We start from the raw sequence: 26,275 nt of genomic DNA on the forward strand, positions 1-26,275 counted from the left end.
ATTCAACTAATTTTAAAGGTCTTTTGAAAATTAAGCAAATCCAGTACATTTCTAAGACTACAGTCTTCTTTCTTAGTCTGTTGACTGGAGAGTAGCAAGTGTACTTTGCTCTCTGAAAGAATTACTCACCTATGTTAAATATATGCAGAGTTAAGAGTTTTATAAAAAGTTTATTAAAACATAGCTTTATAAAGATTGCCTTGGATATAGACATATTTACAAATTCAAAGATCTGGTTAGCTACCTGCCGACTCTTAAAGACAGCTTGATATCACTCAACTAAATTTCACTTAGCGCTCCTGTCTTTACTTTCTTTGGTTTATTTCTCCTTCCCTTCTCTACTGCACACCTGCATGTCTCACCAGCCTAAGATGCACTGTCCACTTTTTTGTTGTTAAACAACTTTTTCAGTTTGTCAGCTTAGTGTTTTCCTCCTACCAAGTATAGCGTTTTCATTTCTCTTACAGGAGTATCTTCCTTTTCAGGAGTTCATTGAGGAGGAAAAATTTACTGCACATTCTAGTGTCTCTACAATCAGTAGTGAGAAATTTCCAAGGAAATGTAGTAAGTCTGCCCTGAACAGAGAAGTACAATTTTTATATACCTCTGAATACAGCTTAGGTTGACTTGTGTGTGTTTCTGTCTATATTTTAAAGAGAAGCTCCTAAATTCAGAAGAGATTCCCTTCAGTCAGTATATCGTTTCACCTGCTGCTAGCTTCTTGTACAGACAGTGCAGCTTATCTGGTCTAGGTAACTCAGCATCGGGGGTTGAAGGGATTTCAAAGTCAGAGGAGCTCTGAGAGTCTCTTTCTAATTCTGGATTAGGAGTCTTTGATTTCTCATTATTTACTTCAATTAGCGTGTTTTGCGTTTGAGCAGCACCAGCTTCTGCATTCGTCTCTTGGTTTTTCCCTTTCAAATCAGAGTCAATATTACCTGGGCAAGGTGTATTTTGGTCCAAAGGCTTCCACCTATGGGATTCAGTTTGATTATCCATGGCCATGAAATGTGACACAGAAACTGTTACTCTGTTCCCTCCTTTGTTCAAAAAGCTGAAATCCGCACCATGTGTCTGTTGGGAGGTGATGAGTACTGTGTCTGCTTGGCTGTCCAAGCCCTGGCTCCCCTGCTCCGATATGTGCGTTGACTGAGAAGAATTTTGTGAGGAGATGTGGGTAGAATCACTTAAACTATCTGAATCACTGAACAAGTTTGGTGACTGGGACCTACCAGCATCTGTGGAAGATGGGAGATGGTCCTCGTTTTCAGAACTATCATCTGTAGTTTTAATATCTCGCTTAAAGAAAACATCCCACTGTGGCATATCTGCATTAGACTCCTGCTGGCCACTAGTCAATGCACAGGTCAAGTCCGAATGGGCTTCTTCATTTGGATTTCCCAGTATCGAAGTGGAGTCTGGATTGTGGGTTACAACTTGAGCCCAAACTGTATTTTTTTCAGATTCTTCATCATCATTATCTTCACCATTTGATTCCTCACAGTCTATGAAGTCTACCTGCGAAGACATAGGCATAGTGGTTGCTTTGTAACTTCTCATGTTCTCACTATGGCTTCCTTCAGAGTTTTCAGATGAAGCTTTTGTCTCAGGCAGCGTTGTCTCCACTTGATGTTTTGGAATCTTATGCCTTACAGGAGTCAATTCTGTATCGAAGAGATCATCACTGCCCTCATCTGTCAAGACAAGAACAACAAGGATTGCAATGAGCAGTCTCAGAGAATTTAGCAAAGGGATTTATAGGGACTACACAAACTCAGTCAAATATTTATACACAAATTCCATTACTTAAAACAGAGTTCTATCTATAGACAGACACCAAATCAATCAATTTATCATGCCTGGGGAGGATTGTGCAGATCTGTATTAATATTAACATGTAGTAAACAAACACTTATCACAATCATCATCGTTGGCCAATGGGTACAATTGGTTCCTTGTGTTGAGTTGTAGCATTTTAATGGATAAGACTCTACCCTCACTTTAGTGGGATTGCCCCAGGTATTGGTAGTTGTCTAAGTATTTGTAGGATCAGCCCTGTTGTGGGCACAGAACAAGCAATCACTGTCTCAGAAAGTAGTTTCAAGAGATCAGGTGTTCCATTCACTAGCTAAAAGCTTATTTTGCTTGAGTGAGCACAGGAGGAAAAAAAAAGTTGCTTCCCCCCACCGCTCCTTAACGTATCTAAAAGGACTGCATGTCTTGTCATGGGGGACACAAATTTGATCAAATTTGTGCGCAGCGTCCTTTAGTCACAGATAGAATTGAAATCTGTTTGGAAAAGTCATACAATTGGGGAGTTTGATAAAAAGCTTTTATTTAAGAAAACTTATGTATTTCAACTGTGAACTAGCTTTTAACAAGCTGCAGTACAGAGTACAAGCTATGAAAGCAGGGGCAGCCCTTAAATATAGCCCTTGAAACACTATGGTGTGGATCAGATACAGTATTCGTCTTTAAAAGCTGCTGCTGTTCCTGATTGTAACTCCCATTTCACAAGTACCAGGATAATAATTATGGGTCGAAGAGCTGCATTCATGCTAAACAGAGAGTGGTTTTGTAACTGGGAGCACAGTAAGTCACTGTAGTTCAAATAATGTTGGAATTATTTTTAATACATCAAGATAAAAGTTACCTCATCTGGCCAGACACTTTAGAACCTGCAGCAGTAGTTGAGTACACTGTCAGGTTTAACCTCAATCACAGGTTTTCTGTTTTATAAAGATTCAATCCTCTGTTGACCTGGCATTACCTGAAGCCCAACTTCATTTGAATCTATATTTTCCCCTCTCCATGGGAATTTATACAGCACCTATCAGGAGTAGCTACATGCTAAAGAGTCAACAAAACAGTGTTTCATATCTGTTTGTCAGTGCTTGTTTGCTACCCTGTGCTTGATCAGATGGAGGTGGCCAGAAATATCACTTTCAGCTGACACTGGGATTACAGTAACAGGTCCATGCATGCTTCACTGACCCAAACCTGTCTCCTTTGCTATAATCATCCATCCCTGGAGTATCCTCTTTCCGTACCTGTGTCTGTTAAGTCCATTGTTCTGGATCTCTTCAGTGTTCCAAGTGGTTTATATTTGGGCTCGCTATTTATACTGTATGACTTGCATAGTGGCTTTAAGCTGATAAGAACAAGGAAAACAGATCTTTAGAACTCTTCAGACATGGAAAAATATTATGCGAGAAGATCAGGAGCAAAATTAAATTGGTTAATTCTTTCAACACCACTGCTTCATGCCTTTCATGCTAGCTACTAAAAAAAAGGTGCTAAAGTTACTGATGACATTAGGAGCTGAGGTAAAAATGTATAGCTTTCTTGATAGGCTGCATGCAGTTCAACAGGATCACAGGGCAGCACTCCTGATGCTATCAAGTTAAATGCATTTAAGTGTGCACCAGCCACAAAGGTAGGGCAGGCAGAAAGGAAGATGGGAATTCAAGACAGACTTTGGAGAAACTCAATGCTGCTGAGTAAGAACATTTTTCTTTGTAAAAGGGTCTCTGTAACAGAGATCAAGCTCCTCACTTGGCCCCTTCCCCTCTAACACTGACTTCCTGTGCTAGTATTGCAAAGCTCTTCTGACCCCTGCATTTGCTCACCTGGAGGGGAAGGATTAGAGACACTGGTAATAGTAGGGAACACTGCAACTTTGTACAGAGAAGGTAGGAGTTCAAGTCCCTGTGGAAATTTTATTTTATTTTTTAAGAGGAAGTGTCCTACTGAGCATTACTAAAAGGGGTGAGACAAGGTATAATAAGTTACGTTCAGAGGACAGGGATGTCCCTAATTCAGCTAGCAAAAGAGCATCAATGGAGATGCCTTAAAATGAATATACCCAATTCAAATATGTAAGAAGTGGGTGTGAGTTACACACACCACTTTTAAGAATAGTAACAGAGCAGAATGTAGACATGACAGCTCCTTGAAAACCAAACAGGATGAGGGTGTTGAGTACAGGAGACTAAAGGAGAATATGAACAGATGGGAGGAAAAGGAAAACCATGCTGGCTATGGAATATTTGGAAGATTTCCTGCTTGAAGCACAGTGTGGGTTACCATCATCTGCTTTACAGCAGTCAAACTGAAGCACCACCAATATAGTAGCTTACACCAACCAGCCAAACCATACTTACATTTTTACAACTTCATCTGCTGTTGAACCCACCGGAACTACATTGGGATACACATTCACTGGGCGGATATAACCCAAGAAATCCTTAATCTAAATAAGGGGAAAAGTAGCTTATTACTTACATTGAAATATATATATATATTCGTAAGACTACCCCATGGCAATGCAGATCACAGCACATACACCAAAGGATGTGTTTTGCCAACAGCCTCAAAGCTGACCGGTCAGCACAGCTCACATTCTGGAACCGTGTCAAAGTGGACAACTAGACTATAATTTAAATAAGACACACAAAATATTTTTCTTATGTTTCTTTTTTTATTATTATTATTTTTTAAATTAAAAGTTTCCCTGCCCTTTCCCTTGCAGTATTAAAATCATCTCACTGGTATTTTAAAACTGAAATCTACTTCCCTAGGGAAGTGAATTGTCCTCCATTGCATATGTATTGGTTTATGATTGGATGGTTATTTGTCAGCATTAACTTGTTGTTTTTTTTTAATGGTGGAAGAAACATTTGTATTGTCCTTTTAAATTAAGCCTCATGATCCTGTACAAAGTGTTGTGATAACACAGAGGTAGGAATTCTCTATGGCACAATTTGGATCAACAGTGACAGCCAGGATATGGAAACGTTGTATGCTCTGTTCTCTCTCCAGAGCAACAGAAACGAATAAACAAGCCAAATGCAATACCTAGATGTTTCCCATTAGAAATGCAACAGTTTTGTCTTGTATTCTGTAACATTAAAAAAAACAAACAGCCATACTTAATTATAGTAGTAGCCCAATCAAAAAAGATTGGAACTATAAAAGGTTCAGAAAAGGTCAACAAAAATTATTAGGGGTCTGGAACAGCTTCCATATGAGGAGCAATTAATAAGACTGGGACTTTTCAGCTTGGAAAAGAGACGACTAAGAGGGGATATGATAGAGGTCTATAAAATCATGACTGGTGTGGAGAAAGTAAATAAGGAAGTGTTATTTACTCCTTTTCCTAACACAAGAACTAGGGGTTACCAAATGAAATTAATAGGCAGCAGGTTTAAAAACAAACAAAAGGAAGTATTTTTTTCACACAGCGCAGTCAACCTGTGTAACTCCTTGCCAGAGGATGTTGTGAAGACCAAGACTAACAGGGTTCAAACAAGAACTAGATAAGTTCATGTAGGATAGGTCCATCAATGGCTATTAGCCAGGATGGGCAGGGATAGTGTCCCTAGCCTCTGTTTGCCAGAAGCTGGGAATGGGCGACTGGGCATGGATCACCTGATGATTACCTGTTCTGTTCATTCCCTCTGGTGCACCTGTCATTGGCCACTGTCAGAAGACAGGATACTGGGCTGAATGAACCTTTGGTCTGACCCAGTATGGCCTTATGGTTCTTAATCATATATAACTGCTAGAGAAAATGATGTTAGCCCTGGTACTGGGCAGGATTACAACATGGGCTTGCCACAACTATGTTGCAGCATGGTTGTTTTTACAGTGCCTTGATCCCTACCTTTTCAACACACTGTCCCCCTCATCACCAGACAACTTGTACCAAAGCTTGACAAGTCAAAACGCAACAACCCCTACTCTAAAGTGAACAAAAATGACTTCTAACATCCATTCCTGAAGCAAACACCATTGTACATACCTCACTGTAGGAGGAATGAAAAGAGAAGCAAGCTCTGTATGAACTCTCCCCAGTCCTATAGAGAGACATGGCAAAATAAATACTACTTTTCCAGTTAGTAGTTGCAAGTTTCTTATCAGTAAGTGAACACTAGCAAATTATAAGGGAAACAAGGGTGCTCTGAGGAAATCCATTTTAAGGCACAGCAAAGTGGATACTGAACATGCACCCTCAACTGCACTTCTTTGAGCACTCACCAGTTAACTGCTATGTAAGCACATTCTACTACAATAAGCAAACTCAAAATTGCCAAACTTATTTCAGCTGCAGTTTAAGTAGACTTTTGGAATTGTTTCAAATTCCAGAGAGGACTACATGGCTGTGCACAACTCAGGCAAAGCATTAGTGAGCACCCAAATAATGGTTTTATTCATAGCCCAAATGCCTTGATAATACTCTGCTCACCTTACTATTATATTGGTTTTTCTTGTCCTCTCTCCAAACCACATTGTGGAAGGTTTGACACTAATTATACGTAAAGGGGTTCCATTTCGGGAAGTCATTCCACAAGGCAACCTATTCCCTCGAAGATAGTCATCATCCTATCAGATAAGAGTGTCAAATGAAAAACAGAGGCAATGCAATCATGCCCTTTCGATCCCTATGTCATTTAACTATGTCTTAACGTACAATTTGTATGGGATCATGAGCAATACCATACCTGACCAGACCAACCTTCCAACTAACCTCCTCCACCTCTACTGGAAAGAGAGTCTTGAAAGACTATGTCCTCTCCATCCTATCTTGGTTCCTTCCCATTATCAGACTGGCTTCCTCAGATGTAGTATTGGGCCCTGCCTGCAATGACCCTGTAGGCTGTCTAATCCCAGCTATCCTCCTCCAGTTCAGAACTTCACCTTCAAGATGCTGTACTCGGCTCTGAGGGTCATGAGCTTTTTGAGCAAGTGCACTTATACACCACTTGGCCACAGAGCAGGTAATCATATATTCTGCTTTATGTGCGTTGGCTTACAATAGTTTAGTCTCCTGTGGTATACTTTGGTCCAATTTCCATTGTTGGGTTTAGCATGTGGGTACTAGGTGGTGTTGGTGGCCTAATATACAGGGGGTCAGACTAGATGATCTGGTGATCTCTTCTGGCCTTAAACTATAAATAGTTTAACCTCCCCACCACCACCACCACCACACACCCCATTTAATCTGCATTTGGTCTTCCTCCTCCAGAAACAAACTGGGATTTTTATTCTAGATACTAGTGACACCTGGGACTTGTTGGTGCCAACTGGCAGAGGGTATAGGGGGTGCAAAAGGTTTCACAGGGATCCCCTGGGTCAGATATATATATGCATATATATATATATGCATATTAGTTCACCAAAGGGTGGCATGTAAGGTCTCAGTTGAGAGCCAGTAGCCTACTGGTCATAATCATTGCAAAATTTATATACAGATAATATTTAAGAAGTTATGCATCTATACAGAAAATTATGTTAAGGGCTTGGGATTAAGGCAGGTGACATACCTCAGCAACATGCCTTTCAGGCAGGTGGTAACAGACGCTTATCTCCCTGTCAGGTCATATGTGTATTGTACCGCCTCACCACATATGTCTATTTGTATACTGAGCCTGAAGCTAATCAAGAGATTGCAAAATCAACAAGAAAGGAAAGTCACAGGAAGAAACGATCAGCAAGGGGTGTCCTGTTTAGGAATAAGGACAAAGGATTGTTCTGATAAGTCTACGAGTATCAAGAGACACCCTGAATCCTTCACCAAGGAGACAAGCTAACTGCCTGCTTGTCTTATGAAAGGAGGGTCAAAGGCAGCCTGGCTGTATAACACTGAAAGGACTTTGGGCGAGCATTACGCTACAAGATATGACAGCATCTAGTTAATTCAGTCTGTGTTCTAAAACGCATGTTATGATTTTATTTTATGTGTAACCATTTGTTTTCAATTACTTCTATCTGCTATTGCTTGAATCTCCGTGGTTTGTTAAATAATCTTCTACTTGATTTCACTATAAACACATCTAAGTGTTGTGTGGTAAGCAGCGTGGTGATCTGAGTGGAGCTGGTTAGCTGGGGTGGACTGTTTTTTGGAAGCCATGGATCCAGGAATACTATGAAAGTTCAGGGGCTGGATGTTCCAGGAAGATGCTTGGAGGGTTTGATGGTTGGAGTGTATCTATTGCTAATGTGGAGAGAGAGAGAGAGAGAGAGAGAGAGCACAGCCTATGTAAACTAAGAGGGAAGTGCTTGTGTTGCCCGTGACCGGTGGAGCTGGGGAGCTGACCACCAGCAGGCACAAACAAGGCTTCCTCACGCTAAAGGCAGGTGGCTTCTGAGGTGCCTCACAGCCCTGGGTATCCCCTGGAAGTATCGCAACTAGGTTTTAAGTATGAAACTAAATTTTTTTGTTGTTTGACTAACTTTTCCTTTACTTTAGTCCATTAACTACTGGCTCAACTTCTTACTCCCCTCAGTACTGTACTGCCACTGTCTGAGCTTCCTCGGGGAACTCTCTGCTTGAGAAGGTTAATATCGTACACATTAGTGTCTGCAATCACTCGTTTTAAAAAGAAAGTTTACAGTTGATTTACAAAATGATACGCACCCGGGGATGTCGACATGCATGAATCTGAGTGTGCCGATCCGTGGTAATATGGTAGAGGATTTCCGGCATGTTTTTGAACATGTCCAGTTTGTTCACATGGACCTAAAGAAAATATATTTAGTCTTGTAAGTAGCTTCATGCGTTTAACAATGTGGAGTTGGACTATATCAATAACCGCTCATCAGGAGTAAATCTGCTACCAGAAATACTAGCAGAGACCAAGAAAAAGAGAATGGTCAATTACTCAGACATTATCAGCAAGGGAAGTAGAGCTAAAGATTTGGCACATCGTTGGCTAACGTCTACAGCAAGTAGATACTGTATATTCTAGGAAGGATAGGAACTCCCTGAACATACTCAGTGACATCCACTGCCCATCAATATCAGGATCTTACTTCTCATATGTAGCCCAGCAACTCCCCACCATAGAATTCCTTACAGGGCATCCCATGGCTGCCATAGGGTAAAGGGTAGAATGTGTCTCTTGGAGAATCAGGATTAACTTCTGACTGGAGAACCCAGAAGTCTGAGTAGATAGCAGCCACTGAAGTGGTTTAGTTGGCATGGTTACTATGCACCACAAAAGCTCATTTACCAGGTTACCATTAGTATAGTGAACAAAAGTGTGCAAACCTTTCAGACACTGCAGAAGTCCTCTGAATGGTCATTTTCCAGGTCAGTATACTGCTCACAATCAGCACTGAGGTTCTGTTTATAAAGCAGTTATTATGAAAGTGTTACCTTGACTCCAAGTTCTTCACTGAGGTTTGTGAATAAATATTCATATCCATAGGCAGCTTTGCAATTTAGCCATACAACATGATAGCGACTCAGAGTGATCCAGCTTCGCACTAACTCTAATATCCCATTTAAACATTCCTCCTAAAAAGGTTAGAAAAGTTTGTGTGTTTAACTTTGTAGATGTAGCCAAGTCACTGGACTTCAGAAATGTTTTAGATCAGTGTTTCTCAACCTTGGGGGTCATGACCCCAAAGGGGTCCCGGGGCATGTTCAGGGGTCACAAACAGAGCAGTAGCCTTGGGCCCCATGCCACAGGAGGCTCCACAAAGCTAATTTACATGTTTCAGCCCAGAGCCCTGAGTTTAAGGTATGGCATCACTATTTTGGGGGGGGATGTGCGGCAGGGGCGAGGGGTCCAAAGGGGGTCGCCAGCACAAAACGGTTGAGAAACACTGTTTTAGATAATGTGTTTAAAAAATTGTTGCCTTTCAGGATTATACAAAGACAAAACACTGATTAATTACATCAATGGCTTCATGTGCCTCCAGCTAAAGCTTGATTGGACTTACTCTGCTTGGTATCTGATAAAATCTGGGATCACAGAAAGTGGTGTCTAAATATACACTCTGAATGTCTTTCACTCTGAAAGAGAGAATTGAGAGACTGTCATATCAAATACTGCATCGCAATACCCAGGCGTGCCCCATTGACTGATCTAGTCAGAAATTTCTGTCTATTTGAAAATGGGGAAAAAAAATTCATTATGGAAAATGGTGAGTCAAGAGGCCAGATTCTAAACTTTGATTATAGTCACACAAGTTAATTGCTCACAGATTGGGCAAGAGTACAAGCAATTCTTCAATATTGTAGTCCAAACGCCATATAAAATAGATATTAGAATAGCAATACAACACATAGATCTTGTATTGTACTATTACTGATGGTGGTATTTATGTTATTGGGCAAACTGCTAATCTCCGCCTGCAAGTGCAATACGAACATACAGACTGTAAATACAGAAACAAGTCTATTGGTGATTTTAAAGATACAGTGATTTGGGAAATACAGGGATTTCCTATGTTCTCTAACACATGCAAGACTGTCATTAACATTGCTGTTATCAAAATCACAGATTCAGAGGTTTGATACATTAAGGTAATTGAAGAAATTTTAAATAAGCCATAACTCAAATTGCAATACTTGTAACTGATTTAATACATTTTACAACCCAGTAAAGTTAGATTTGTGTCTTATTTCAGATTCTTCTGTAGACTCTTACAGTACTAACATAGTGATCTTTTACACTAGCTTCTGTGGCAGCAGTTTTCAGGTCCGTGAGAGCCACCTCCTTATCAAGAGGAATATGGAGTCATTAGAAATGATTTCTGAGAGTCAATTATCATAGAAACACCTTGCTAAGAACTACATTTTTAAAACCACAAATTTATGTGGGAGCTGAAGGAAAACGATGTCATAAGTGTTGAATGTCTATGACTAGAGAGTCTCTAAGTCTTTCTAAATTTCACACCCAGATGAATTCTCACCAGAAAAAAATAATTTAAGATTTTTATGAATTTTTGTACCTGGTCCCCGAATGCAAGAGCTCCATTCTGGCTGCTTCTCCTTTTGCTAGTCTGAAATCTCCAGTATAAAGTACAGTGCCATTTTGGCCTTGAAACAAAAACCTAGAAATAAAAACACTAGTTAATTACAGTAACACAAAGTACTGCAATTGTTGGGCTCTATGATCATTTCATTTGGAGAAATCTGTGCAAATGCAGAGTTTCAGAGAAAGTCCATGATGCAGTAAAGGTAATGGGCCGGATTTATCTTTGCAGTAATTTCACTGAAACTGAACTACAGAAATACTAAATTTGGCCCAGTGAATCGAAGTCTGCTTTCACCCATGTCCAACCTAATTGCAAACTATGGGGTTTGCATGGGTATTAGCAAGGGTAGAATTTGGGCCCAGGTGCATATTGTAGCCCCCAGTCCCAGAAATTTACCATTGAAGCTAAGCTTACAATGAACTTGTTGTTTAATTTTAATATCACACTGCATCAGAGGATGCTTTATTTTACTAAGTTCTTGCATTGCTTTTTTAAATACCGCTGTAGTCCTGAAAGGTACTTATTTGTTGGAGTGGGAAAAAGTGTGTTCCGCCTCACTGGGACAAATGAAAAATCTTGTAACAAGGAAAAACTAGAGAACATACACACGCACAAACCAAACAACAGTTTAAAAGTATCATTTTTTCCCCCAGTAGTAGCCAGAATTTCCCATCCTTTTCCAAGCAAACACCACTGATGTCAACTGTGCTTTGCAGTAAGATTTAAGAAGCTTAATATAGGATCAGAGTCTAGAAGAACCTAACTAGGGACAATAGATCTGATGCTAGAGGGCTATTTCATCTCGCAGACCCAGCCACTGAACCTAGTTATGTAAACTGAAGCTATAGAAATTCAAATTGAAAATAAGACAGATTTTTAACAATGAAGGTAATTAATTACTGGAACTATTCACCAAGTAACATGGTCTGCATCACCTGACCTCTTGAAAAATCAAGATTGGATGCCTTTCTGAAAGACATGGTCTAGTCCAACTAGTTACTGGGCCTGATGCAGAATTACTGGGTGGAATTCTGTGGCCTGTGTTATGCAGGAGTCAGACTAGATGATCCTAATTGTTCCTTCTGGCCTTAAAATCTAGAAAGATCTTGGCCTCGATTGAAGATGTGCTGAATTCCCCAACTCTCATTGAAATCACAAGAAGCTCAAATGCTCGGCATCTCTCAGGGCTGGGCATTCTTTGGACCCAATTCTGCTCCCATCAAAGCCCATGAAAACCCATTGCCCTCAACAGAAGCAGGAGTTGGCTGTTTGCAGGGAACCCTCCTACAACTCAAGCCATGTCAAACTGATGTCTGATGATTCCTAATTTTGCATTGTTTTTCCACCCCTCAGAACAAATTATTGTTCCTCCACTTGCCTCCAGACCAACCTGATAGAGAGGCTATAACTTCATGCTTATGTTCAAAGTCAGACTTAATAGTTAGGGCCCTATCAAATTCATGGTCCATTTTGGTAAATTTCACAGCCATAGGATTTTAAAAAATCGTTAATTTCATGATTTCAGCTATTTAAACCTGAAATTTCACAGTGTTGTAATTGTAGGGGTCCTATCCAAAAAGGAGTTGTGTGTGTGGGGGGGGGTTTGCAAGGTTATTGTAGGGAGGGTTGCGGTACTGCTATCCTTACTTCTGCGCTACTGCTGCTGCCTTCAGAGCTGGGCATCTGGAGAGTGGCTGCTGCTGGCCGGGATCCCAGCTCTGAAGGTGGGGTATGATATTGCCACCCTTACTTCTGCATTGCTGCTGGCAGGGCAATGCCTTCAGAGCTGGATGCGCGGCCAGCAGCCACTGCTCTCCAGCCACCCAGTTCTGAAGGCAGCGCAGAAGGGTGCCAATACCACGACCCCCCCTAAAATAACCTTGTGACTCCCCTGCAACTCCCTTTTGGATCAGGACCCCCAATTTGAGAAATGCTGGTCTGGCCCTGTGAAATCTGTATAGTAGAGGGTAAAAGCACACAAAAGACCAGATTTCATGGTCTGTGACGTGTTTTTCATGGCCGTGAATTCGGTAGGGCCCTATTAATGTTTACAGAAGCAGTTAACAAAGGGGCTTTCTGAGGGAAGGGAAGGAAAGGGGCAGCATGCAGAAACTGCTTCCACCCGTTTTATCTAGCATAATATGAAATTTTAAATAAAAACTAGGTAATTGAAACCAACTGATCCAAGTTCCCAATTGATTTCCTAAGGGTCATATTTTCCAAACCAAAGTCCTAAAGGGCATCTGCTAAAAGACAAAAACGCACACAGAAAAAAAATCTGTTACTAAAAAAATGGTTCCAGAACATAGCAACTGCAAAGTAACATGCTCCTAGGAATATACATATCATATAACCAGTAGAAAAAGCAAGGTTCTTTATGTTTGTAGATCTGGCACAGCATAATGCTGCTCCAATCCTGAAGGGGGTGTTTGGGTGCAACCATAATACTATTAATAATAAATGTAAGTATTAGCAATTAATCTTCACTAATTTCTTCTAGCTAGAAAAATAGAATCTATTTCTACAAAGAACTGTTTTGGACATTTAAAAATATGCAGAATCTATCGAAAGCACGTACATGACTGATCCTGGGCAGTGACCAGCTGGTAGAAGTGTCACCACTATATCTTCTTTCTAGAAATCAAGAGACATTTTAACAGGTTAGGGTTAGTTTCAGTCTGTGGGACAATACTGGTGACACTGGAAGTGACAATGATCAAAGTGTACTGATTTATGTAGCCACTTCAACTGCTCTTGGAAAAGTAAGGGTGTCTTCCCCCGTACACTGGTCTCAGACCCTGTATGGCAGTGATTTTCTGGGCAACTCCAAGCAGCCGATTAAAGCTCCCACAGATGCTCTAGGACAAATCATACTCCCCTTCTCCCTTGTGCCCTCAGAACTTGTTTACTAAGGGACCAATCTCAAAACACATTGTTTTGCCCTGGACGGGATGTGCAGGACAAAGTGTTGTGTGCATGCACATATGTTTCAACCAGACTTGAAATGAGCTAAGAAGCAATGAAGACTCATGAATGCAAAAATCATGAGAGAGGAAAGAATAGGTTGGAGACCTCAGATCAGCAGAGAGAAAGACAGAACAACACTAAGCAGAGGGGGAATAAGTGATCCAGACATGGGGCACAGTGGGGAAAGGGTCTCTAAGTGGCTAAACATGGGTTGGAGCATTTTGGAATCTCATTTCTATCCAGTTAAAGGGAGCAAAAAAGCGACATTTATGATTTAAATATCAACTTAAAATTCTTTAAAACTTTAAATTGGTTGTTAAAAATACTTGTTTTTAAATGGTTACCTCACCAGATGCTTCATCAAGTAAAGAAATCTGAGTTGGAGTTTCAACTTCAAGGGCAACCTTCAACAAACAGAAAAAATGCATCATAAAATGTAGTACACGTTGTGTTTGATATAGGACTATATCTAGGTGTTGGCTGATATGCCACAGACATCTTAAACTTCAGCGTGCCCAGGGCAAGCAATCCAAGTCTGCAGAAAAAGGAAAACAAATAAAACTTCCCCAAAAACTCACATATTTTCAATTTCAATAAAAAAAAAAAAATACATTCTGACAACTGTAAATATGTAATGGATAGAAGCTAACTAAGCCGAGCACACCTGGATCAAAAGACAATGTTACATCTGAGATCCCAACATTTTAAAGAAGTTGTGTTGATTTTCTCACTATTATATGGCTTATTTTTGGTTGAGAAAGCAATGATGCCAGCCTCAAGTGTTTAAAAAAACCCTGAACAAACAAGCAAACATGAATCAGACTCCTCCTTATCCCCCGCCCCCAAAAAATCATGAGATAAGCTTGGGTTTTTGTTTTGTTTTTTTAAATGACTCAGTTCTTCATTTCTTGTGGGCTTTGAACTTGTACGGCACATTGGGGACATGTTTTCAAGCTTCAATCCTGTGGATTAGAAGCACACTTGACAATAAAAGTTAAACATCTCACAAAGTAATATGACTCCAGGTGGTGGGGCTTCAATATAAGCTACCACGATTTGATCACAAGTCTCACAAGAGCTGGAAACAGAGAGTGGCTTATTGTTTTTCTGCATTATGGACCATATCATTCCCTAAAGGGAAAATCCAGGAGGCACCAACAAGTTACTTTGAGAACTCTGTGGGGGTTTTGAGGCTGTGGGGTTTCCAAAGCATCATCATGTCATTGGGTGTGGCAAGTATGTCTTCCTGTGGAGAAGACAGGGAGTGCAGCCCTCACAGCCCAGTGATATCGAAATTCCCCAGATCCTGAGCCTTTCCCGTGGAGGAGATGTCTCTCTGTATCATGACCACCACCACATCAGCACAGCTTCCTTTAGCTTCCCATTGATTCCTAGACTCTATCCCCTGACCCCTGAAGGAAGAAGCCACAAAGCAGCTTTTCAGAAATCAGCAAGCTGTTGGAATTTCTGCATATTAACACGGAGATGAGTTATCCCCCCTATTCTGCCCCATCCTCCTTCCAAATACCCTTGGAGCTTCAAACTAACATACAGTAACTCCTCGCTTAATGTTGTAGTTATGTTCCTGACAAATGCTACTTTAAGTGAAACAATGTTAAACGAATCCAATTTCCCCATAAAAATTATTGTAAATAGGGGGGGTTAAGTTCCAGAGAAATTTTTTTCACCAGACAAAAGACTCTCTCTCTCTCTATATATATATACACACACACACACACAGTATAAGTTTTAAACAAACAATTTAACACTGTACACAGCAATGATGATTGTGATGCTTGGTTGAGGTGGTAAAGTCAGAGGGTGGGATATTTCCCAGGGAATGCCTTACTGGTAAATGATGAACTAGCACTGGGTTGAGCCCTCAAGGGCTAACACGTTGTTGTTAATATAACTTCACACTCTACAAGGCAGCACGAATGGAGGGAGGGGAGACATCATGACGCAGAGAGAAAGAGAGAGGCGCATTGCCCCTTTAAGTACGCTGACCCCACTCTAAGTACATTGCCTTTTTAAGTAGATCAGCAAATTGAGACAGCAGCTGCTGCCAGCAAGCTCCCTCTGTCCTGAGCGTGTCCCCCCGGCTCTGTGGAGATGACTGGACGGGGTAAAGGAGTGGGGGGCAGTAAGGGGGGGGACGACACCCTGACATTAGCCCCCTTCTTCCCCCCCACCTTGCACAGCAAGCAGGAGGCTCTGAGGAGCAGCTCCAAGGCAGAGGGCAGGAGAGGCACATGGCAGTGGGGGGAGGGACAGCTGAACTGCCCGGCAACTGATAGCCTGCTGGACGGCTGCCGCACAGTGAACTTAGGGGAGCGGGGAGCTGATAGGGGGGCTGCTGGTCCACCCTGGTTCCAAGCCCCCACCAGCTAACTCCAACGGGCTGCTCTTCCTGCAAGCAGTGGACAAAGCAGGCGGCTGCCAAACAACGTTATAAGGGAGCATTGCACAATTTTAAACGAGTATGTTCTCTAATTGATCAGCGATGTAACAACGAAACAACGTTAACCGGGACGACTTTAAGTGAGGAGTTACTGTACCATATAGAAGTCTCTCTGAACTACTGATGGAGAGAAAGATACTGCTAATTAGGCTCCTTTCCTACCCTCAAATTTTCTGTTCAGTTCTGGTCAATATTTCCAAGCATTTCACCTTCTCCTGCCAAAAAGCAGAGAGGATCATTTGGTCTCTACAGGATAAAAACCCAACACTGGGGGAAAACTGGGAGAGTGGGGGTCATCATCCCTCCAAGCAAGAGCTGCAACACTTGATATCCCAGTTTCTTAGCTAAGCAACCAGCCTACACAGCACTCTAGGTTTGTTATGATAACAAATAGATTCAAAGATTCCAGGACCAGAAGGGACCAGTCTGACTTCCTGTATTACAGTTATACATCTTCCCCCAAATAATTCCTGGAGTATAACTTTTAGAAAAACATCCAATCTTGATTTTAAAATTGTCAGTGAAGAAGAATCTACCATGACCCTTGTTAAACAGTTCCAGTAGTTAATTATTCTCACCGTTAAAAATGTACACCTTATTTCCAGTCTGAATTTGTCTAGCTTTAATTTCCAGCCATTGGATTGTGTTATACCTTTCTCTGCTAAATTGAAGAGCCCATTATTAAATATTTGTTCCCCCAGGTAGGTACTTACGGACTGTAATCAAGTCACCCCTCTGCCTTTTCTTTGTTAAGCTAAAGAGATAGTGAGTGAGCTCTTTGAGTCTATAAGGCATGGATATCTTACAGTTTAATATTTAATGGTTTGTGAACAACAATAATGTGGACTGTGATGAGACAATCTCAGAGCTGTGGTGTTGGATTTCCCAGCTAGCTAGCCAAGATTTAAACAAAATACACAGAAGTGTATCAAACTTGTACATTACCTAGCCACAAAATATAGCTACATATGCCAAAAATGCAAGAAGCTGATATGTAAGGAACAATAGCTGTGTGTCACTTTTGTAGTATTAACAATACAAGAAGTGAAATTCATAACACCTTGGACTATCAAAAGATTTAAAAACTATAATTAATACTGAAACACTTTTTGCACTTCACTCAGCTTAGACAATTAAAACATGCTGATCAGTTTTCACTTTGCTACTCTCATGACTTAATACAATGCTGCAGCATTGGGGTTTCAAACATTGGTTAGGAATATTTCATTCCAGAGATAAACCTATTTCCCACTGGAATTATCAGATATCTAAGTTTTGCGTCTAAATTTCCTGAAAAACGGTTTTACGACCAGCAAAAGGAAGTTTGCTTTCACAGGCACAAGTAAGTGATAGATTTCTGGCCATATTCTTGACAATTTTAATTTTAAGCTGTCAATAGATCAAAAGATGCTCTCTAGATATCTTATTCACACTCACAGACTTCTCATCAAGCTCAGATTGCAAAAATTATTTAGACAGAAGCTGGCATTTTGAACACTTCTCCTAGTCTAATGAATACCAACCCAGTTTTAATCAACTTTACATTGTAAAGCACAGTGATGCAAACAGAAAGCTTACCATTTGTTATGAGACAAAGTTCATGAACAACACACCCACACAACTACTTTCTGATTTAGTGGCTGTACAGAGAGCCTTGCAAATCTGCAGACATCTGCTTCATATCGGATATACGTGGATCATTTTTGCAGATCATGGATCAGATGCAGATACAAATTCTGTATCCACCCAGGGCTCTAGGTGTACAGTTCACTATATCACTGCAAGCCATTACAGGCAGCAACATCTACAACTCCTCTGCTTTTTAAATTTGTGTACTCAGGCACGCAAATCTAGAAGGTGCAACTATAAAACTCTTATCATTACATGTATGTTTTAAAATCAGAAGATCAGGATAATATGTAGCACTACAGGAAACCTCCATGTATAATCTCAGATATTACATATAAACACTGCAATCTGCAAAAAAACTAAAACTTTCAAATGACCTACTGTAACCTTACTTCCCTCAAAAATGAGAACCTAGTACAGTATACTTTGAAAACCCACAACGCTAGGTAGATTGTAGAATAAAAAAAACCCTATACCTCACCCATCATATTAGTATGTCACCAAGTTCCTTTGTTTGAAGATACACAAAGTCAAAGTAATAGAAACAAAACTTTCTATATAAGTGTTACAGAAAGCTAAATGGAACTTGATGTTCATGCAACGCTATGAAATATGTAAAATACCATATTAAGTACTTATAAATGCTTTAGGTATAAAGAACAATACAGTAGGTTTTACAGCACTTTACAAAAGGTAGCGTTTGCCAAATAAGAACAGGATCCCTGTCTGAGGAGCTTACAAAATACAGGTTCATACGAGTACAAAGTAAGACTAGTACCACCTAGACAGTGTGATGAGCGTTCATTGTAGCTAAATGCCATGTTGAAAAGATGAACTGCAAGTAGGTCACATTTATATAATCCAACACTTGCTCAATGACTAGTGTTTATATTCACTCTGTTTACAGCTAAATTCATGGAGACGATTAGGCTCTGGGGTGATTTTGCATCATTATATGAAGCTTTTGAGGCTGGAAGGAAGACATTATAAAAGCAGGAGGGAAATAGCACTCCCTCAAAGATTCCTCCCCCGACCCCCTCCCCACACACAAAAAAGGAGACCTTAAACCAAGAGAAAGAGAGAAGTAAAAGAAGGGATACAAATAAATGAGGGCAGGGAGAAAGAGTTGCAGAAATACGGGAAGGTAGGACAGCATCACATTTAGAGGAGAGGAAGAGAAACTCAAAGAGAAATCAAGAGAATTACTAAGTTTGTGGCGAGAAAGATAGGACTACTGGCTGAATAGAAATAAACGTGCTGTTCCAAAGAGCACACAACAGACACTGAGGCTATGTCGACACGACAACATTTACAGCGGTGCAGCGGCACTACTGTAGCACTTCTGGTGAAGACATTCTAAGCTGACGGGAGAGCTCTGCCGTTGGCTTAATAACTCCTGCATCCGCGAGAGGAGCTAGGTATGTCACCAGGGGAAGCTCTCCCGCTGACACAGTGTTGTCTACACTGGTGCTTAGTGTCGGTGTAATTTACATCACTCAGGGGGAGGGAAGAGGCTTATTCACACCCCTGAGCGATATAAGTCATACCAAAGTAATTTGTAGTGCAGACATAACCTGAGAGAGGATGGGATGTGGTGGGTGGAAATTAAACCCACAGAACATTGTAGAACTGGACACCAGCATCACCAGTTAAAGACGGTTGCTTTGGACACTTTGGAGTAGATTGTTCCTCCCCAAATCCACCATATTGAAAAGTACAGAGTCTGATCTGATTAACAATTAACGACACTTGCTTTAATGTGAAAAAGTTAACTTACAATGCGATTCTCCCAAAACTTGTATTTCGGGCTAGTCAGCAGCAACTCCTTGGTTACCGGTGAACAGTACAAGTGAACTTTCAAGCTGCATAGAGAGAAGAAAGTAGATCAATAAGGCTTTCAAAATAAAGAACAGGGGGAACAATCAAGTGGCATGTGCCACTCCGCATAGCCTCTGGACCTTTCCCCTAGTTAGAGGGGGAGTAACAGAGCTGTAGAAGCAGTAGAGTTCTTGCTACCTCCGGGCTTCCCGCCGGGAGCAAGGCAGCCAACCAGACAGACTCCAGGCGTGGAGCTCCCTGCTGGGGGCAGTCGGGCTCCCGGCGGAAAGCCAAGAAGCCCGGTGCGTCTGCCCCATTCCCGGTGGGGAGTGCGGAGCTGAGAGCCCAGGTAGCAGCCTGCATTGGAGCAGGGAGACAGGGCAGCAGCCCAGATCAGAGTGGGGAGCCAGGAGGGCAGCAGGGCTCCCCATGGGGAGCCCAGGCGGCAGCCCAGCTTGGAGTGGAGACCAGGCAGCAGCCTGGCTGGGGAGCCAGGAGCCAGCTTTTTTGTCAATTTCACAGGGTCCAGAAGAGATGTGAAAGTGACAAGAATGACAGCCAACAGATGCAAGTAAGGCAGTGTCTACAAGGACACTGCATTGCCTGAACTACACCAACATAAGCCCTATGCCACTCATGGTGGTGGAGTTATGTCAGTGTAGTAGGGCACTTACATCGGTGGAAGCAAGGCTATAGTGTGTACACTGACAATTAGGTTGACGTAAGCTGCCTTACCTCCACCTAACGCTGTAGTCTAGACCAGGTCTTATATGGAGGGAGAAAGTGATAGAGTGAGAAGAGCCAAAATTTGCTCTGTTGCCTTGGTAACAGGGAACAGAGGACATGACTGGAGACAATAGTAAGCATGAATCTGAACCCAAATGGTCCGGAGTTAGATCGGAGATCACAGCTCACTCCTCTCTCCTTAATGGGCCAAATCCAAACACACCAACCCAACCTTCAGATTCAGATCTGGATTTTGAACTGAGTTTGAGAGAATTTAGGATCCAAAGTTTAGCTCTGTCATTTTAGAAATGCAAAGGTCATATCTGGAGCATGGATCCTGGCCCACATCTAGTTGATAGCAAAGAAAGTTATGAGCAGGTAACTGCAGTGGTCAGTATCAGGCAAAATTTTTAGATGATTGTCTTGAAGATATAATTTAATAAGTGGTTACATTTGCTGTGGCTCCCCACAGGAGCGGGGAAAAACTACACCCAATCCAAGCAGGCTCCAGATTTCTAGCACCAAAGAGCAGCAATAGTGGGGTAGGTACAGCCCAGGCCGCCACTCTTGAACACATGTTCAGACATCCCACTGGTACAAAGCTGCATGTACTCCTTCCCCCGGGCCACGCGGGCTGGCAAAATAGCGATGTCCCATGGGAGTAGGTCCAGATCCCCAGAAACTCCCAGCAGGAAGGAGCAACGGATATTCACAGCCTTTGGACCCTGGTAACATCACCACATCATCTATACCTACTAACTTCGTATACTGTTGTCTAGTCTAACCTCCTCCCAACCCTCTAGTAGGATGAGGAACCAGATTTGCCATGTACAGCGTCCACGTGGAAAAGGTGGGGTCATGGCTAAAATTAGTTTAGCTAGATTCCAGCCTGGTCCAGCGAGAGCTTTTCTATTCACAACTTTAAAGTCTGTTATCTAACAACCCTGCAGGGCTAGAAACTTTATATCGCTGGAATAGGGAGATTCCAAATGGGATCCAGCACTCACTTTTACCTAACCCTAGAAGTGATTACATGTTTAGGTATAAAAAAAAGTATTGAGGTCATTTTAAGAATTATTTCCCTCTCTGAATATGATACTGTGAGACTTACAGTAGCAAATACACCTACCTTTATATGGAAAGAGATACAAAATACAAACCAATAGATTGTTTTAGAGCTCAAATAAAAGTATTCTAGAAATTGTACCATGTGCCATATGCAGAACGTATGATGTGATAAGATTTTAATCAGCACTCAGATGGGATGATTTGTGTGGAAGCCAATCTGAACTCAGGTTGGTATATTGCATATAATTCACAGATCTTAAAAAAAAAAAAAAAAAAAAAACCCTTCAAAAACAGCAAGTTGAGCACGTAAGTAGTCTATGTAAACACCTATATTCCTGTTACCATCATCATACTCCTTCAGATTGTTAGACTTACTTGTGTTTTGTTTTAAATTAGATTGTCTACTCTGTGTGTTTGCACAGCACATGACACAATGGGACCTCCAATCCTGACTAGAGCTTCTGGACACTACTGTAATATGTAATACACTTTTCTACCCAATTATAACATAGTATGTGTAGTATTTGAAATTTTGCACACTTTGATCAGAGAAGTAGGAACACAGATGTTTTAGGTACCGCAGGGTGGGGGTAGGCTTTGGCAGAGAAACAAAGGGAAAGTGTATTGCAAGAGCAAGTGCTAGGGGAAAAAAAATCACAACAGTGGGTTTGTCTCCAGGTCCCAGTGATCTTTCAAGAAAAGTTTACTGAGAAAAACGAAGTGTGTAAACTTGAATTTCCCCAGCACTTCAGGGACAAGTTCCAATGATATTACTTGAGTGAAAACCATTACCTGCACTCCAGTCTTCTTTTCAAGGAAGGCGCTCTCAGCCCTTTCATGTGATCTAACAGTAAGATATAAAGTTCATAACAACTTTATTTTTTTTAAAAGTTACCATACATCACAGCTTTTATATTTAAGAGTAATAGAAAAAAAATCACAGGTAGGTTTATTATTTATAGCATAGTGCTATACAGTAAAATAAGAGACTATGATTCCTGTCCTGTGAAAAGCTAACCATCTCAGGCCCTGATCCTACAATGAGCTCCATGAAGGCAAACCCCTGTGCCAGTTGCGAGTTCATTGCATGATTCTACAAAAGCTTATTTTCCCCAACAGTCCCACATAAGTTTGAAGCCCCAAAATAAACATGACAGACAGAAACAATGATAAGGGGGATGGATTTATAAAAAGTAGTCTGGTTTTGTAGTTACTCCTGGGGGGATTCTGCACCACTGCACATGCGCAGAATTCATGCCCCCGCAGATTTGTTTGCTTACCCACAGAAAAATGACTTTCTGACAGGGAAGCTGTAAGAGCAGTCATGCAAGTACATCATTTCAGGCACCCAGAGCAGCCGGCGTACAGGTAAGTCACCGTGGGGCTGGAGACACCCTAGCCAGTGGCTCCTATCTTGAGCCGGGATCAGCTGCTAGTCCCAACTGGGCTGGAGGCAGGAGAGGACGGGACTTCCTTTTCCCCTGCAAGAAGTGGCTGAGGCTGTGTCAGACACACTCCCAGAAACCTCCCCCAGCTGCAGGAAGCTCAGAATCGTCCCCTACTTCCTGCCCCCATCATCCTCAGCTGTGGGGTCACTGTATGGGGAGCTGCTCCCCCATCCACCCAACCCACATGCATCTGGACCTCCCATACCCAGACACCCCTGCCAAGCCTCACCCAGTACATCCAGAACTCCCTAGTCCTCCATACCCAAACCCCACCCCACTGAACCTCAACCCCTGCATCTGGAAACCCCCTTCACCCAAACCCCCTGCCTCCAGACCCCCACCCCTGCACCTAGACCACCACCCACTGAGCTCCCTGCACTCAAATCCCCACCCTGATGCCCCACCCCCTACACCACCCTGAGCCCCCACATCCAGACCCCCATGCCACTCATCCCCAACTAGCTGCACCCAGACCCGCACCCCACCAAGCTCCACTACCCCAGCCCCCCCGCTTAGACCCACACACCCAGACCCCTCTGCTGAGCCCCAACCACCTTCACCTAGAAGCCTCTGCAGAATCCCATTGCCCCTGCACCTGGAACCACCGCAACGAGCCTCTGTACATCCAGATCCCACCTATACCCCCCACTGAGCTGCCTGCACCCAGACTGTCCCATACAGAATCCTCTCACCCCACACCTGGATCACCCCACATTGAGCCCCTCCACACTTGGATCCTGCCTGGTTGAGTCTGCCTGCCCCACACCTGGTGCGCCTGGCGCAGAGAGGCAGCGCCCCAGGGTGTTTCTGGGGCAGGCCCAGGCCTTGTGCTGTGTCACGGTTGGGTGCAGCCTCACCGCTGAGTCCGTGTCCCGGGGGCGGGGAGGCTGCAGGGTGATCTCCCACCTTTGTGCAACCAGTGGCCTGTGCTCCCCACTGCCATGCTAAAGCCTCTTCATTTATTTATTGACAAATGAAACATGAAGTATTTTGGAGAATTTAAAATATTGTGTGCAGAATTTTTGTTTGTTTTTCGGCACAGAATGCCCTCAGGAGTATGTAGTGTACATCATTACAGAAGTTTGTGCTACACAAAGGAAGCAGAGAAATTTCCACCCCCTTGAAATTAAAAATCAAAAAAAGAGTGACTCCCCAATCAGGTGCAGAAAATCTATGGTTACGATAAAGCGCCTGAATGTCCTCTTAGATACGACACGTTACTCTTGTGTATGGCATGAAAAAAGTATGATTGTTTCTTTAAAAAAATAAAACCGTAGCACTATATCCTGCTGCATTCTAAAGGGAAATTGATTTTCAATTTTCCATTCCTGATACACATGGTTACATTTTACCTCTACTTTCGTATTAGCTGTATCACTTGGTTATCAATAACACACCCTTGAAATTAGTCTAGCTGGGGTGGTGCGCAGCGTAACATGCCCAGAAAGGACATGATGGGAAAGGGGGGCTGCAGCACAGCTCTGAGGTAGGGAGAACTTGGGGCAAACTTTGGAGCAAAGTAGTACAGCTCCACACACAAAGGCCACGGGGAAGTGGAGGAACGGGGCAGGGACCAGAGCCGTCGTTAGGCATACGCAGCTGCATAGGGCACCCAAAAATTTGGGGCACCATTCCCCTCATTGGCCGCAGCTGGACTCCTCTCATCTCCAGCCCCTTCCCCATGCTCGGCCTGTGGGCTCCCTCAACCCCAACCCCTCCCTCACTTGCTCCTCAGCCAGATGGCTGAGGGCCCCAGCCCCCAGGAGCCCAGAGCGGCGCAGCCGGTTACTGGCGGCGCAGTGGCCGGGCCCACTGCTGCCCGGAACCCTGCCTGCCTGCGCACTCGGTCTCTGGCGGGGGCCAGGGCAGGACAGGAGGACCAAAACTTCCAAGTGAATGGGGGGGGGAGGAGCCAGGGCAAGCAGGGGGAGGGGAGACTTAAAGTGACAGTGCGCTTAGTCTCTCACACTTCCCTAACACATACACACTGTCTCTCTCACACAGACTGGCTCTCACACCCACATACACTTTGCCTCTCACAAGTCACAGTCCCCCACTACAGATTGAGACTGTGTGTGAGAGACACACTCTCCAACACACAGTCACACACACACACACTGTCATGTGCGCACACACACGTGTATTATTGTTGTTATTACTGCTTGGTACTTCCTGTCAAAATGCTCCTGGAGAGCCAGGAGTGACTAGGGGCTGCAGGAGGGCTGTGGGCTCTGGCAAGATGCAGCTCTCACGTGACAGCAGGAAGCCTGCCTTGAGCCACTGCCTGCGTAGGAAGCTCAATGTGTGTTAGCAACGGGGCGGAGGGTTCTGGGGGTCCACGGGCGGGGGCTGTGCCCCTGCGACACACTGGGGTCAGTGGGGCTGGCTGGGGACCACCTTCAGTGGAGCATTAGGGCACCAATTTAATAATACTGCGTAGGGCCCCATAAATCCTAAGGACGGCCCTGGCGGGGCCCAACAGCCCCACACAGGGAGGCGAAGGGGAAGAGGAGGGGGGGGGAGGGTGGCAAGCAGCCCCACACAGGGAAGGGATTTTGGAGTGTGAGGACCAACAGCTCCGAACTGAAGAGGGGGAAGTGGAGGGGGGTGAGGAATGATTCCGGGATGGGAGGGGGAGCAGAAGGGAAAAGCTGAAGCTCAGAGCCAGGGGAGGAGAGGATGACAGGGTCTCCGGGAGGAAGGACAGCAACCGCGCGGAGCGGGGGAGGGCAGCGGCGGGCGCCAGGCGGGCGGGAGGGTCTCCCCGGGAGGGCGGCGGCGCCAAGCGCGCGCGGGAGGGAAGGGGGGGGGGGATGCGCAGCACCAGCGAAGCGGCTGGCGCGCGGGGCCGGCGGGACCTCTCGCGCCTCACCCTTGTGGCAGTGGGACAGGAAGTAGGCCCGGGCCCGCAAGTTCTCCCGGTCGAAGCGGTCTATGGACAGCCACGGATACTCCTGCATCCGGCCTCCGAAGCTGCTCATGGCGCAGCCCTACTTCCCGGACTCCATCCGTCCACCATCCCCACCTGCCCCATTGGCTGCGGCCCAAACCAATCACAGAGTCGCCTTTGCAACCCGTCCGCCTACGAGGAAAGGGCCGGGACGGGGCCTTTTCTTAAAGGGCCAGTAACAGAAACGACTTTTCTACTCCGGCTCTTGCCGTGAGGTTTGGAGCTACTGCTCTGTCCGTGTGAACCCGAGGACTAAAGGGCCCTGCAGCATGGGGAGAAGGGCGTGCCCGTGTACTCCAGGCCTGCTCACTCCTGAGCGCAATGATTTATCAATAAGAAATTTAGGTAATTAGTAACTGATACCATTAGCATCTACATCATTAATAAAAACAACAAGGAGTCCGGTGGCATTTTAAAGACTAACAGATTTATTTGGGC

General features: G+C 43.4%; 1 protein-coding gene across 1 annotated transcript; it reads right to left on the reverse strand.

Moving 5' to 3' along the window:
- Window positions 1-178: 178 nt before the first annotated feature.
- On the reverse strand, window positions 179-25,868 carry DCLRE1C (DNA cross-link repair 1C). Its single transcript, XM_065416118.1, has 14 exons — window positions 25,760-25,868; window positions 22,232-22,283; window positions 19,605-19,689; window positions 14,082-14,141; window positions 13,349-13,404; window positions 10,744-10,845; window positions 9,730-9,802; window positions 9,161-9,301; window positions 8,420-8,521; window positions 6,248-6,384; window positions 5,804-5,858; window positions 4,164-4,252; window positions 3,051-3,151; window positions 179-1,694 (listed from the first exon to the last, which is right to left on the reverse strand). The coding sequence occupies exons 1-14, from the start codon at window positions 25,866-25,868 to the stop codon at window positions 691-693; spliced, it is 2,166 nt and encodes a 721-aa protein (XP_065272190.1). The 3' UTR covers window positions 179-690.
- Window positions 25,869-26,275: the final 407 nt, after the last annotated feature.

This window comes from Emys orbicularis, chromosome 1, assembly GCF_028017835.1.
Source record: "Emys orbicularis isolate rEmyOrb1 chromosome 1, rEmyOrb1.hap1, whole genome shotgun sequence".
Lineage (NCBI taxonomy): Eukaryota > Metazoa > Chordata > Testudines > Emydidae > Emys > Emys orbicularis.

What these genes read in the sequence shown, in the direction of transcription:
- DCLRE1C (XM_065416118.1), bottom strand. Translation starts at nt 25,868, where the DNA reads ATGAGCAGCTTCGGAGGCCGGATGCAGGAGTATCCGTGGCTGTCCATA. An exon ending in CTCTTGCATTCGGGGACCAG is followed by an intron (nt 9,803 to 10,743) that starts GTACAAAAATTC and finishes TCTCTCTTTCAG; the next exon opens with AGTGAAAGACATTCAGAGTG. An exon ending in TTCATTCCTCCTACAGTGAG is followed by an intron (nt 4,253 to 5,803) that starts GTATGTACAATG and finishes CCCCTTATTTAG; the next exon opens with ATTAAGGATTTCTTGGGTTA.